Below are 14,765 nucleotides of genomic sequence, written 5' to 3'. Positions count from 1 at the left end.
TGTGTCTAATTATATTTTTTTTTACTAAGTTTAAACTGTTTTTCTGAGATATTTGTGTATTTTCTTTACTCTTCTGTAATTCTCATTTCGTCACTTGAGCCTTGATTAGATTTTATTCAGAAACCCTACCCTTAGCTGTGTAAAAGCTATAGTCCTGATAATTTGCAAAATTCTGTTTTGTTTTTGCAGCGGTTGCTGAGAGAGAGTGGAGTGTGAATTACAGCCCTAAATCTGTCTGTGCTCTAAAGGGGTCTACAGTAACCATGGGCTGCACTTACAGAAATCGAAAGGGTCAGTCAGTCCAAAGAGCTTTCTGGACCAAAGGGTGGCCTGTAAAGGGTGTAGAGCCTCCTGATCTGTTAAATGACCCAGAGTACAGAGACAGGGTTCAGTTCACTGGAGATAAACAACACAACTGCACCCTCAGACTGAGAGATGTGACAAAAAAGGACCAGAGTAAATACTACTTCAGATTAATAACAGCTCGACCTAGAGGAAAGTATCAAGGTGCAGGTGGAGTTGATCTTTCTGTCACAGGTAAGATCCAGCAGCAGAAATAAGACACTGTACTTCATTCACTGGTGAACAGGATTCCTCCAGCAGTTCTGTAAGAGACCAGTGTTTACACAGCATTTCAGAGACACAGTGGTGATCTAGGATCAGATGAATCCGAATTAAGGAGAATTACCCTAAGTTTATATTACACCTGTTCATATACATATGGGAAATGTACTTAATATATTTAAAATATGAGGAGTTTCAGAGTGAAACACAAACATGACAATGTTTGATGGCTAAATTCACATGGCCTTCAGTGAGCCCCTCATTAGAATTATTATTGTGCTTTATGTAAAGTGCTGAAGTTTCATCTGCGGCATTGCTTTTAATTCTTCTTTTTTTCAGAAATATTTAAAACACCAGTAATTTATTGATTCTAAGGTGAAGATAACACAGACAATTTTCTGTTGTTTACAGATCTGCAGGTGGAGGTTCCTGAGACAGTGACAGAGGGAGATAAAGTCACTCTCACATGTAAAACCTCCTGCAGTCTGACTGACAGTCCAACATACACCTGGTACAAAAATGGACATGGTTTATCCTCCAGTACTAAACGTCTCCAGCTGCAGTCGGTCAGCAGGGAGGATAAGGGCAGATATCACTGTGCTGTACAGGGTCTGAACTCTCCTGAGGTCACTCTAAATGTCAGATGTAAGTACAGACTCATTTCTTTCAGTCTCAGAAAATAAAGAAACTGTTTGGTCCTAGTCGTATGGTTCCTCTGTGTCGTATGCTTGTTTGCCATGTGCTATTCTTTAGTTGTCGTATCTTCACCTGTGAGAATTATTGGGTCAGGTGACCCAGTTCACAGATGTTTATTGTGATGAGTCCGTGTATAAGCACAGTGTTTGTGAGAAGAGTTTTATCAGTCATTTGTCAAATCTTTTGTTGTAGTTACAATGACATGAACTCTGACAGTTTGTTGTTTTTGGACTTCCTGTGTGTTTGTGTGTAATGTTTCCTTTTGTATTTATTAAATTTATGTTTAAATTATATAAGCACATGGCTGAGATGCCTAATTTAAAAAATGTAAACCCTCGCTATGTCATTATTACAAGGTCTAGCTACAAGGACTGTCTTTTCACATAATTACGTGTCATTTAAATGACATACTTGCAACATAATGTCTCATAATAATAAGATAACTCATGATATTATGTTGTAATTATGACATAATATTCTGTCGTTTTTTACCCTGTCTGTGAAAAGTTTTGTTTTCTCCTTGTGTTTGCATTGGTTTCTTCCCACAGTCCCAAAACATGTTAGCCAGTGGACTGGCTGTGTGAAATTATCAGAACTGGCACCTTGTCCAGTTCCTGCCAAATGTCCAGTGATTCCTGGCAGACACCATACCCCATGACCCTGAACACAATGAAGTGTTTACACATAATATATAAGTGAATGAGTTGACATATTGGCATTTGTCAGGACATTTTCTTAAAGCTACGGTGCAACTATTTAATCCCATGTGTAATGTTTTGCCTACAGACGGCCCAAAGAGTGTCTCAGTGTCCCTACGTCCCTCTAGTGAAACAGTGGAGGACAGTTCAGTGACTCTGACCTGCAGCAGTGATGCTAATCCACCTGTGCAGAACTACACCTGGTTTAAAGAAGGTGAAACCTCACCTGTAGGATCTGGACACAGTTACAGTTTTATAAAGAACTCCAGAAGCAGTGGATGGTACTACTGTTTCACTCAGAATGAACATGGGTCTAAAAAATCAGCTGCAGTTCCAGTCAGTATTGAAGGTATTTTAAAAAAGCATCATGTCTAATTGTTTACAAAAAGTCTTGTGGCTTTTGTTAGCGCGTATGAAACATTTGTTCTGATTCCTGTCTACAGAAAGCTCTCTGATCCTGCATGTGGGGGTTGGAGTTGGAGTCTGTGGGGTTGTGGTGATTACTGCTGTTGTTTGTATGATGTGGTAAGAATGGACATGTGTTTTCTGATACATTTACATTCATTATGTCTGTGTTGTTAATAACAAATATCTTTTAAACACAGAATAAGATATATTAACTATAGCATTTCTAGCATTTATAATGAATAATCACTAATGAATCACGCCGGTACATCACTCAATTATTTCTAAAATCCAGTAGGAGGAAGAAGAAGAAGAGTGTGAGGAACAGAGTGGTGGAGGATCATGATAATATCTACCAGGTGAGGTGTTTAAAGACAGCTGTTGGACTGAAGCAGCACAGTGCTGTGTTTCTGCTGCTGGAACTGATCTGATTAAACTCCTGAGGGGCTTGTTTCTCACCTGTTGAGCTGATGTAGTGAGTTAGAGCAGAGTAAACTCCACTTGTAAATGTACTGTACTGTTGTGGAGAAGTTGTGGTGTATAGTAAAAGTATTTCATTACTTGACTTTAAATTGTGTTTTCGGCGATCCGATCACATGAGACTTCTGAAATTCAGACCTCACACTTCTCTATCTCAGGGCCGCAATGAGTTTATGATGACAATAGTAAAACAGAAAGAGATTTCTTCATGATCTGTACTCCTCTATAGTTCATTGGGGCTCATTACTGTGGACTGATGTGTCCCTGAATACTTCTGTAGGTAAATTTATGATCTGAACATCCAGGATACTGTTGAGAGCAGAATGAGAGAAGAACAGTTTCTTGTGCACGGTGGCTGCAGAATTTGTTTAGACAATTTATATTGTACTCTTTAGAGTACAGTAAAATAAATGTACAATACATATTTATGAAGATACTGTTGCTTCCAGGCTCTTTGTCTGTAATGTAAATGTACTTGTTGGTCAGTGAAATCTCCACCACAAGCTGTGCACAAGAAACGTTTCATCAGGGTGTGGGAACATTGCAAGTTATACCTGTGAGTGGCCGAAATAAACTTTTTTCTTTGGTAGTTTGGTAATGTTTTCTAACCCTTTTTATTTCCCAGAACTATGACCCTAAGGCTGGGCCCAACACATTTACAGCTCTTGAGCCCACGCCCAGATGTTCTAATAATATGTATAGCCCAGCTGCAGTAAGTGTTTCTTTAAAAACACTCCTTACTCAGACATTCAGATGAATGAAGAACTCATACACACCTCAAACCTCTTAATGTCTCCTCCTCTGCTTCATTCTGTCTCCCTCAAACAGACTGTCCATTCCAGTCCTTCTGATGATCTGTGCACAGCTCTGGATCCTCAGTCCCGCTCTCCTGAGTACGAGAATCTAGCAGTGAGTCAGTCCACTTCTACTGAGGACTACTTTCTCATGATCCTCGTAGACAGTGTGGGGTGGTTTTGGATAAAGTTGACTGCATTTTTCTTTTCTTTCAGATGATCAGAATGTAAACCTGCTCAGATGGAAGATATCCCCCCATTGAATCACTCTAAGAGAGAGGCCTTAACTGGCCATGCTCCCTTCTATCTGTCCTCACTTCTACACACCTATACTCTGCTGCATAAACTCAGATCTGCTGATAATGGTCTTCTGACAATTCCTAGATGCTCTCTTCTATGGGGAGCAGGTCTTTCAGCGCTGCTGCCCCCACACTTTGGAACTCCTTACCATCTTCCATACACTTTTCCTCCTCTCGTTCCTCCTTCAAAACTCAGCTAAAATCTTAGCTTCTCTCTCTCTCTCTCTCTCTCTGATTTTATTTTCCGTCTCAATTTTAAAGTGTCCTTGGGTATGTGAACAGTGTTATATTAGTGCAACTTATTATTATTATTATTATTATGAGAGAGAGAGAGAGAGAGAGAGAGAGAGAGAGGCTGACTGATGCGGAGTATTATGTTTAAAACTGAAATATTTAAAATGTAATACAGGATGCCCCAAATGTAAGTAGACAGAAAAGAAAGGAAACACCCACATAAAAGACGGTGATCGAATTTCTGAAGCCAGCTGTGGGGGGAAGGGTTAATCATAGCCTAACAGACTGTACTCTTCCCTTACATCTTGTGTCTACTTACTTTAGGACACCCTGTAGTATAATCAGCTTATGTACATTGTTTTAGAGCTAGAGCTAATGTATCTTAATACTTGCATTCAATATTCTTGATATAGATAAAGCTTTACTAGATCTTTGGCTAATGTTGCTGTTTTCCACTTAGTGTTTCATTGTAAACTTTCAGAGTGAATTTGACTTGTTTTCATCAGATTCAGTAACATGTACAACACTGGTTAGGTTTTAAACAAATGTGGTTAGAAAAGCCTTAATCTAGTGGTTCCCAAATTCTAATCTGCAGCATCCCATTTTTTAGATGAGAATATTCATACAACAGAACTGTAACTTCCATCACATCTCAGTTAGGGAAATTTAGTTTGTACGGCTCTGTTCCTCTTCTGCTGAACTCCTCTCCTGAAATAAGAAGATAAATCCCAGACGTCATTGGTATGACCAGCCACAAAGCAGCAGAGACACTGTTAGTAAAAAATGTAATTCCTTTACTCATTAATATTAATGTGTAGAAGTAAGACAGAAAGTACAAACCTATCCAAATTCTACTTTAGTACATGTACTTGAGTATGTTTAATCCCAAAGGTACAACTGGAAACATCGTATTGGAGAGGGATGTGGTTAATGATCCAATGAAGGGCTGTTTCTCCCCTTCTAGTAGCTAGGTTTTCAAATTAACTAACTAACTAAATAAATAAATAAAACACCAGAGGCTTTGTGTCTACAGCCTGGAACGTCAACGCCTGCTAAACAAGTCAAATCCTGATTTTCCACACCATGCCATATGTAATCGTTTCTGCTGTTCTCCAAAAAAGCCATCAATTTGTTAAAAGGTTTAACCCACATTTAAACCTTTTATTTAAATTCTTAAATACCAATGGTGTTAAGGAAGAATGTTTTTTTGAACAGCTTTTCTATTGTTAGCTTATGTGTGATGTTAATGCTATTTTTAATTTCTGAAATAAAAGAGGTTTCACAAGTAATGAACTGTGTACATATTTCATGAGTCAGATGAGTTACTAGAGCTCCAGATCTCAGTCAGTGATGGACCTTATGGTGCAGTGGGAGTTGAATTCCTCTCTAAATTTTTCTAAATGTCAGTATATGACAAGAGCAGATGACAGCACCACCACACGGACCACAAGCTGAACTCAGCACTGAGGCCTGAGTGTTCAGAGGTAAAGGAAGTTCCAATGAAAGAAAATAGACATCAGTCACTCAATATCTGTACAGACAGACGAGCAAGAAAGAGTAAAATAACTGATTAAATAGATGTTCGTCTCACTACTGCCTCAGTATTCTACAATATTCAACAGTTCTTTCAATCATGTTTTTGTGATCTCCAATTTTAATGAGAAAGAGAGTTTAGTCTATGTCTAGTTCATAAGGAGGGACAAACAGAGTGAAGACAGGAAGAACATGTCAGAGTGTGTATGAAAATAAGTCAGTAACACTTTACCCACATATAGTTTAACTCTATGTTTTCTGCATTTGTTCTTTGTGTTGAAGAGATGAACGACGCTTAATGAAGGTAGGAAAAGACTCAGTGTTTTTGGAATCAGCAAAGAGTCATTAATTCATTGTTAATGGAAAGAGAAGTGAAGTGACTCTAATATTTGTGTTGTTTTTAGGTTCAGAAATGTAGGTTGACTATTGGTCCCTTGTGATCATTTCTACTCTAAAGCATCTACTGAGATGCACTGTTAGTGAAGTGTATGTGTATAACAGAGGAAATGTAGCAGTGATATGAGAACTCTAATTCACTGAATCTAATGTTCAGTGCAGTAACAGGGTTTAACTCAGAGCTCTGTGTCTGCACTATGAACATGGTTCTGCAGATTTAGAGATGTTGCTGAGCCTTGAAAAAGTAATGTGTCATTTCTGATCATCCAGGTTTCACTGATGGTTTCACTCAGAATGTCTCTCACTGTTTCTCTGCTGTTTCTGCTCTTCATCTCTGGTGAGTCAGAGCTGGATGATTCAACCACAAATTAGTCATGATTAACTGCATATCTTACCTTGATTATGATGAATGTAGGAATATTTGTTTTGGCTCATAGTTCACTGAAGTTACTTGTTCTGTAAATATTCTAAAGCTTTAGAGCTGGGATTATAATCTAATGTTTCTGGGAGCTTGCCTGTCTCTTTCTTTTAACTGTGCACTGTTCATGTTCAGCATGTAATTGTGTTTAAACAGACTGGTGGGATTAACTCTGAGAGCAGAAACTGTTTTTTATAATCTTTGTCATCTTCAATAAACATGCAAATGACAAACACATTTTTCTTTGGTAAGAATTGTTGGAGTTGCTCGGTCAGCCTCTATGTTTAGGTTCTCCTTCAAGTTGCTGGAGTTCCAGCGCAGTTGTGTGGTTTATGGGGCAACACAGTGGGTTTTACCAGAATTAAAAATGATGAGCAGAATCATAAGAAAAATAAATATAATTGATTTTATCCAAATTAAATTGATCAGAAATTCTGAATGTTGATTTCTATTAATTTTTGATTAATTGCCCAGCCCTAATGTCACTCCTCATTAGATATAATATCCATTGTGTACTGTTATGAGCTTATTAATATAAGATACTTTGCAGTCATTTTATACATGTCCTGTCTTTATTTATCCCTCAAAATTGTTTTGCTTCTTAAAAGCATTTTTTACATTCCCTCATGTAATCTAATCTCAGCACACCATACGCCACTCTAAAGACATCAGCAAACATTAGATATGTCTATTTACAGTCAAAATAATAACAATGATAAGTTATTTCATTAGACTTAAAGACTGTTAAAGACATAAGACGTAAAGAAAAACAGCATCTGGAAGTGTTTGCACAGCAAAGAGAATTTCAAATGTTGTCAAATATATTAGGATATTCCTTTATTACTACTGCATAGGTGGGTATTATTGGCTTATTTTGCTGTTTCAGATTACTTTATGTGGAACTGACTCTGAATTTGGGAGAACGTTATGTGCATGAAAATAAACATAGACCCAAGATGACATAACACTAAACAACTTGAGCTACAAATGAGTTTCTGCAGTAATTCAAACAGTGACTAAAAACCTAAACAGCCTCCTGCTGTTTAATGGTGAGGCTACTCCAGTTTCCATTTCCCAAGGCTTTCACATCTCACATCTTTAAATGACAGTGAGCAAACAACAATACAGTGAAACTTGGCCACAAATTCTGGGCTGCATTTTTCAGTTAATTTGCCTGTTCCAATGTGAAGGACAGCTATGAAATGCAGCAATAAATCAGGACAGGAAGGTCCTCAGAAGACTCTTCCTGAGGAAGTGACAGCTCTCTCAAACTGAATTGTCTAATGAGGCAGAAATATGCCGTGATCGTTCAGTAAGGCCTCATTTTGAACTAAACTATAGAATAAACTTAATTTTACTTTAATTTAGTTCTAAACACGGAAAATAAATACATGTAGAATCTTTGAGACAGAGGCAGGCCTCGTCTTCTGGGTCAAGAGAGCACATCAGTTATTTTTCATTCATTCATTATCTGTAACCACTTATCCAGTTCAGGGTTGCAGTGGGTCCAGAACCTACCTGGAATCATTGGGCGCAAGGCGGGAATACACCCTGGAGGGGGCACCAGTCCTTCACAGGGCAACACAGACACACACACCTATGGATACTTTTGAGTCGCCAATCCACCTACCAATGAGTGTTTTGGACTCTGGGAGGAAACCGGAGCACCCAGAGGAAACCCACGCGGACAACACACCAACTCCTCACAGACAGTCACCCGGAGCGGGAATCGAACCCACAACTTCCAGGCCCCTGGGGCTGTGTGACTGCGACACTACCTGCTGTGCTACCGTGCTGCCCACATGTTTTAAACCCATTTAAGTTTTAAACCATGATTCTAAACCACATATTTCTTCACCATTTCTAGAATAATTTATTTAGCAAGTTTTCATCAACATTACCTTCTGTAATACACTGTTCTTCTCTGGAGTCAGGATAAGATTAAACTCAGAATAATTTGTTGTGTAACAGTTATTTCTGTACTGTGTGTTGCAGGAGTTGTTCCTCAGAACAACTGGGGTGTGAATTACAGCCCTAAATCTATCTGTGCTCTAAAGGGGTCTAAAGTGACGATGGGCTGCACTTACACATATCCAATTAATAATTCAGTGCAAAAAGCTTTCTGGACAAAATTGCAGCCAGCAAAAATGGCAGAACCTCCTGATCTGTTAAATGACCCAGAGTACAGAGACAGGGTTCAGTTCACTGGAGATAAACAACACAACTGCACCCTCAGACTGAGAGATGTGACAGAAAAGGACCAGAGTAAATACTACTTCAGATTTATAACAGATCAGACTGGAGGAAAGTGGCAAGGTGCAGGTGGAGTTGATCTCTCTGTCACAGGTAAGATCCATCAGCAGAAATAAGACACTGTACTTCATTCACTGGTGAACAGGATTCACACCACACCTGAGAAAAACACTGTTTAGTCCTGGAAGAGCACAGTTCAGTACTTTTCCAGTCCAGATGTGTTTCAGTGTTACTCCTGAAATATTGTGAGATTAAAAACTGAAATAAAAAATAACAACATGAAGTTGATATTTCTGTGGTTATAAACACAAGCTTTAATATCCCAAGTTCTGAGAAGGCACTTTCAGTAGCAGTTAAATGTAAACAGTGAACTGTACATTGTTTATATGAAACTACTACTGTCAGCACCTCCTCAGTCCTCAGAACTCAAAGTTTTATTCTTCACAGATAATGTATCATAGGTTCTGCTGTTCCTTTGTTATTCTATCACTGTTAGTTTCCCCTTGGGCAGAGGTCGGCAACATGCGGCTCTTTGATCCCTCTGATGCGGCTCAGCTTAATTAAATAATTTATGAGTATTTAATTAAAAATTATTTTTTTAGTTCGTTCATTTTCAAAATGTAATTCTATGAAGATTATGGCGATCTTGTAACATCTAAAATATTTTAATATTTAAAATATTTTTGTCGCTCTTAATACACGTCACAACTTCCAATGTGCGACACCCGCCAGTGTGCGGTTTCTTGAACTTTTTGACAATTGCACGGCGCCAGTAAAATAATGACGGCACGCAGAGAGAGGACAGCATCTTGCTGCCAGTGGATAATTTAAGTTCGGCGTTTTTTTTTTCATTACTACAAGGACTCAAATAGACATTGAGTATTTTACTTAACCGTCAACACAACGTCTGAGTTAAAAATGTTTTTTGCATGCAGAAATGTTATATAATTTTCTCTGCAGTCGTTCATTGATTTCATGAATGTAACACAGTATAGTTTGTTTATACACAAAGGCAAAAAACCCTGTTATATGCAGTGTTATTTCATTTAAAATTTCAAAAGGATTTTGTGGCTCCCAGTGTTTTATTTACTGTGTGAAATGGGTCCAAATGGCTCTTTGAGTGGTAAAGGTTGCCGACCCGTCCTTGGGGATTAATAAATGAAATCTAATCTAAACTACAATGTCAGTTTGAAAGTAAACTGACAGCAGACTCACGCACATCATTAATTCTTTCGTTGTCTGTAAAGGCTTATTCAGTTAATCAGGGTCACAGTGGGTCCGGAGCCTACCAAGAATCAAGTAGGGCGCACACTTTGGAAGGAAACCGGAGCACCCGGAGGAAACCCATACAAACACAAAGAAAATACACCACACTCCTCACAGACAGTGACCCGAGGTTTTGCTTGAACCCACAACCCCAGGTCCCTGGAGCTGTGTGACTGAGACACTACCTGCAGCACCACAGTGTCACCCTCCTGCAGATCATTCACAAGAGAAATTAAACATTTATTCAGTTAATCTGAAGACAGCACTGTAATTATCTTTCTCTTGTTTACAGATCTGCAGGTGGAGGTTCCTGAGACAGTGACAGAGGGAGATAAAGTCACTCTCACATGTAAAACCTCCTGCAGTCTGACTGACAGTCCAACATTCACCTGGTACAAAAATGGACATGGTTTATCCTCCAGAACTGACCAGCTCCACCTGCAGTCGGTCAGCAGGGAGGATAAGGGCAGATATCACTGTGCTGTACAGGGTCTGAACTCTCCTGAGGTCACTCTGAATGTCAGATGTAAGTACAGATTCAGTCTCAGGAAAAAAAGAAACAGTGGGTTGGTGCTGAACTGTAGCAGTAATTTCTCTTTAAACAATAATAAACCTATGAGTGAAAGACACAGTTACAGAAATTCTCCAGAGTTCACTGAAATATCTGCAGGAGAAGCTTTAAACCTGAAAATGATGAACACAATGGAAAACAATAAAGAGTTTCTTTTAATTTTATACTTAGAAATTATTTGTATTAATTTTATTATTTGTGATTTTATCTTTATGTTTGATGCTATTTGCAATAAATGACTCCAAAACTATGAGAACCGATGTAGATCAGGGTTGGGCAATCTTATCCACAAAGGACCAGTGTGGCTGCTGTATTTGAGTCCATTCAGGCCAGAACACACCTGATTTCACTGCTTTAAATAGTTGGTCTCAGTAAAACATCTGATCATGTGACCTCCTGGTTGGTTTGAATAAAAACCATCAGCCACACCGGCCCTTTGCAGATAAGACTGCCCAGCCTAAGATTAATGTAATAATTAATATAGAGATTGTGGACCATTGCAGTGTTAATAATAATAATACTTCTGATAATGAGTAATGAGTCTTTCTACCTCCAGACGGTCCAAAGAGTGTCTCATTGTCCATCCGTCCCTCTGGTGAAACAGTGGAGGACAGTTCAGTGACTCTGACCTGCAGCAGTGATGCTAATCCACCTCCAGAGTGTAACTGGTTTAAAGGAGCATCATTTTTATCAAAAGGAGAGAACTACACAATGAACAGGATCCGCTCTGTGGACAGTGGAGAATACAAGTGCAAGTGCAGAAATAAACACGGAGAGAAATACTCTAAGGCTCTAACTCTGAATGTTTTCTGTAAGTGAATATTCACTTCATACATTTGGGTATGCATTACTTTCTAAAGATCTGATATCCTGAGATGATTACATCACTCCCTGTTTTTATTCTGATGTGTAGATCCTCCAAAGAGTGTCTCAGTGTCCATCCGTCCCTCTGGTGAAACAGTGGAGGACAGTTCAGTGACTCTGACCTGCAGCAGTGATGCTAATCCACCTGTGCAGAACTACACCTGGTTTAAAGAAGGTGAAACCTCACCTGTAGGATCTGGACACAGTTACAGTGCTCTACAGAGTGGATCCTACTACTGTGTGGCTCAGAATGAGTACGGAGCTCAGACAGCAGCTGCAGTGTCTATCAGTGTAAAAGGTATTATTATTTAAAACACAAAAACCTTTAAGCAGAGTAACACTTGGTAAGAGCAATAAAGGTTTGTGTATCTTTCAACTTCAATTTTCCTCTGCACACAGCGGGTGGAAATGTAGTTCTCTTTGCAGTTATTGCAGTGGCAGCTGGAGGTTTATCTGCCATTATTGTTGTTTTATGTATAAGGTAAGTGTTCTTTTCATCTTTTCAGATCCATTCTCTGGAAATAGGCACTTTGACACAAAAGAATAATGACACTGTCACGGCTTGGCGGACGAGGAGGCGGACGTACACACAATATGTTTATTAACAAAATCAAAATCGAACCAACAGACAAACAAACACATGCAGGGAGGCAAAACCACAAAATAATAAACTGAACAGGACTAACAGGAACAAACTAAGAGAGGAACAGATAGAAAACAGCCATGAACAGGTGTAGACATGAGCAAGACACAGAAACAAACACCTACACGAAAGGGACTATATATACAGAGGAGACACAGCTTGAGACTCAGATGAGAGGGCGGAGCTAAGGCGGAGACAAAGGACCAAAACAAACAGAACCATGTGCTAAAAGAGCACATGGCATAGAAAACCAATGACAGCAAGAGACAGGGCAAGAACATGACAGACACCTTTTTCTAGTTTGGATTTACTTGTTCTTTTCCATTCTTTGAGCTTTCATTTAATATCAGTGAAAATATTTATGTTGGAGTTTATTTTACAGTTTTGTTATTAAAATTATTCTAATTACCTTTCAGAAAAAAGAGTGGAGCATACCCTGTTGATGAAGTAAACCTACGAGAGGTAAGTCACCACACAAAATAATAACAGGTACTTACATACTTGTCCTTCTTTTTTCCCTTGATATGTTTTACTTAAATTACTTAATGTTTAAGAGATTGACTGCTATTAAACTAGACTATTATTAATACAAATAAAATTAACCTTAACTCTAGTTTGGAATGTGGTGAAACATATGTGGTGTTAATATCTACCTGTGTGTCAGCTAACACTAAAAGTAGAGTTATCATGTCTCAGATGAAACTGAATGAGGAATGTTTAGTTATTCCAGTTTTTTCAATTCCAATTTCTTACAGAAATCTTAGTCTTTGGGATGGTTTACTGAATGTGTAATTACTTCTTATTTTAGTTAAATCTCAACAGCAATGTGGCCATGAGAACTGTAACCTGTGACTCAACAGCCCACCTGGGTCCACACAATCAGGATGATGATGTTGATTATTTGAGTGCTGTCACTCCAAGAGACAGAAACACCAGGAAGCTTAAAAGCTTTTCACCACAAGCTTCTGGGTTTGGAACTGATGAAGAGGTCCAGTATGACGCTGTCCAGCACCAGCTTAATGAAACGAAGAAGACTGAAAATGATATTCAGTACGCTAGTATCAGATTTCCTCATAGTTGTGCTGCCAACAGGTAAAAAAAAAAAAAGAAATATATTTGTCCTTTATAGCGCCTTACAAATAAACTGTATTTAAATAACTCTTTCTGGTAACTCTTTGTGCTCTTGGTGCAGGTCTCCTCCCTCAGCACTTGATGATCTGACAATGATCTACAGCAGCGTGAATTAAACTACATTCACAGAACAGTGCAGGACCAGCGTTATATGGACAGAGCTTTCATTCCCAGAATCCTGGAGTTGGGAGTCCAAATGAAGAGTACAGAGCACCATTGTTAATCCCCAGGATTCCCCCACTTCCTAGCTTAACACCGTCTCTTTCTGTCATGCCAGCATTGTCTTAAAGTGACAGTACAATATTACACCATTGATATTTGAATCAACATGACCGAACCACAGTGTGGAAATAAAATTGAAGTAAAACAGATTTGTGACATCAATCAATAGTTTCTTTTTAAAAACTAAATCCAACAACTTGTCCAATGGTCTTGACTAAGACTGAGTGAGGAAAATATCCACATGTGATTGTCCCTCCTTTAAATGATACATAGTGCAGTTTCTGCAGTGCTGATCCCAAAGTAGCTAAGACAGAGACTCTGTTCTTCCTTTTATAGCTCAGTGGAGCATCACAATGTTTTTGAAGATGGAATTTTAAAGTAAAACAAATACATAGTGTTCCTTTAAGGAGCATGCATCAATTTTGTACATGAAAATTTCAATTTCAAAATATTTGACAGATTTATTGCTATACTCATCTTATAAAGTGCAAACTTTTGATTTAATATGTGTATTTATTGTGACATTGAAAGATTATATCCAGTGTTGTTTGAGCTCTATTTAGTCCTTACTTTTGTACATGCTACCTACTAATTACTCGGCTTTGTGTCATATAGAATATCATCTGTTTGTTTTGATATTTTTGTTGTGAGTTTAAAAACAATTTTAAGTATTTAACATACTCTTTATGTTTTTTTTTGTTATAGTGTTTGCTCACAATAAACATAGTTTACATAGATTTAGTCCATTTGTGGATGCATGTCTGCTTTTTGTTTTGTTCTCATCATTAGGCCCACATCATTTTTAGACGTATATTACAGTAACAATAATACAGGTCTGTTATTCTGGCTGTTCTGGCTGCTGGAAAAAAGAATTAAGAATCATTAATCTGCACCTAGAATAAAATGAGTTCATCACAGGGCACCACACACTCACAACTATGGAGCTAGGGACACTTTCCAGTAGCCAGTCCAGCTACCACCGTGTGATTTTGGAGACTGTGGGAGGAACCTGGGGGAAAACCACACAGACACAGGAAGAACACACCACATTCCCCACAGACAGTCACACAGAACTGGGCTTCAACTCACAACCCTACAGGACCCTGGAGCTGGGTAACAGTGCTGCCCCCTGCACACAGCATAGCACTCAAATTACTAACAGTTCACTCTACAACAAAAAGAAGAAGGGAACATGGTGGGAAACAAAGCCTCATGTTCAGAGTTATCTTTAAAGTCTAAACAGGACATGTACCAGAATTTAAACTTTCAGTGCAGCCACTTTAACACTTACATCACTC

General features: G+C 38.5%; 1 protein-coding gene across 1 annotated transcript in view; it reads left to right on the top strand.

Annotated features, from left to right (window-relative positions):
* Positions 1 to 13,790, top strand: part of LOC136677734 (B-cell receptor CD22-like) — a 50,512-nt gene extending 36,722 nt beyond the window's left edge. Inside the window, exons 7-17 of the mRNA XM_066655335.1 lie at positions 2,047 to 2,307; positions 2,402 to 2,454; positions 3,672 to 3,804; positions 8,513 to 8,863; positions 10,329 to 10,562; positions 11,164 to 11,418; positions 11,521 to 11,769; positions 11,871 to 11,952; positions 12,531 to 12,576; positions 12,923 to 13,206; positions 13,307 to 13,790. Coding sequence (XP_066511432.1) covers positions 2,047 to 2,307; positions 2,402 to 2,454; positions 3,672 to 3,804; positions 8,513 to 8,863; positions 10,329 to 10,562; positions 11,164 to 11,418; positions 11,521 to 11,769; positions 11,871 to 11,952; positions 12,531 to 12,576; positions 12,923 to 13,206; positions 13,307 to 13,361 — 2,003 coding nt within the window. The 3' untranslated portion in view covers positions 13,362 to 13,790. The remainder of the gene's footprint in view (positions 1 to 2,046; positions 2,308 to 2,401; positions 2,455 to 3,671; positions 3,805 to 8,512; positions 8,864 to 10,328; positions 10,563 to 11,163; positions 11,419 to 11,520; positions 11,770 to 11,870; positions 11,953 to 12,530; positions 12,577 to 12,922; positions 13,207 to 13,306) is intronic.
* The last annotated feature ends 975 nt before the right edge of the window (positions 13,791 to 14,765 follow it).

Source organism: Hoplias malabaricus, chromosome 2, assembly GCF_029633855.1.
Source record: "Hoplias malabaricus isolate fHopMal1 chromosome 2, fHopMal1.hap1, whole genome shotgun sequence".
Classification (NCBI taxonomy): Eukaryota; Metazoa; Chordata; class Actinopteri; order Characiformes; family Erythrinidae; genus Hoplias; species Hoplias malabaricus.
The sequence above is the reverse complement of the archived record's forward strand: the minus strand, read 5'-3'. Positions and strand labels throughout refer to the sequence as shown.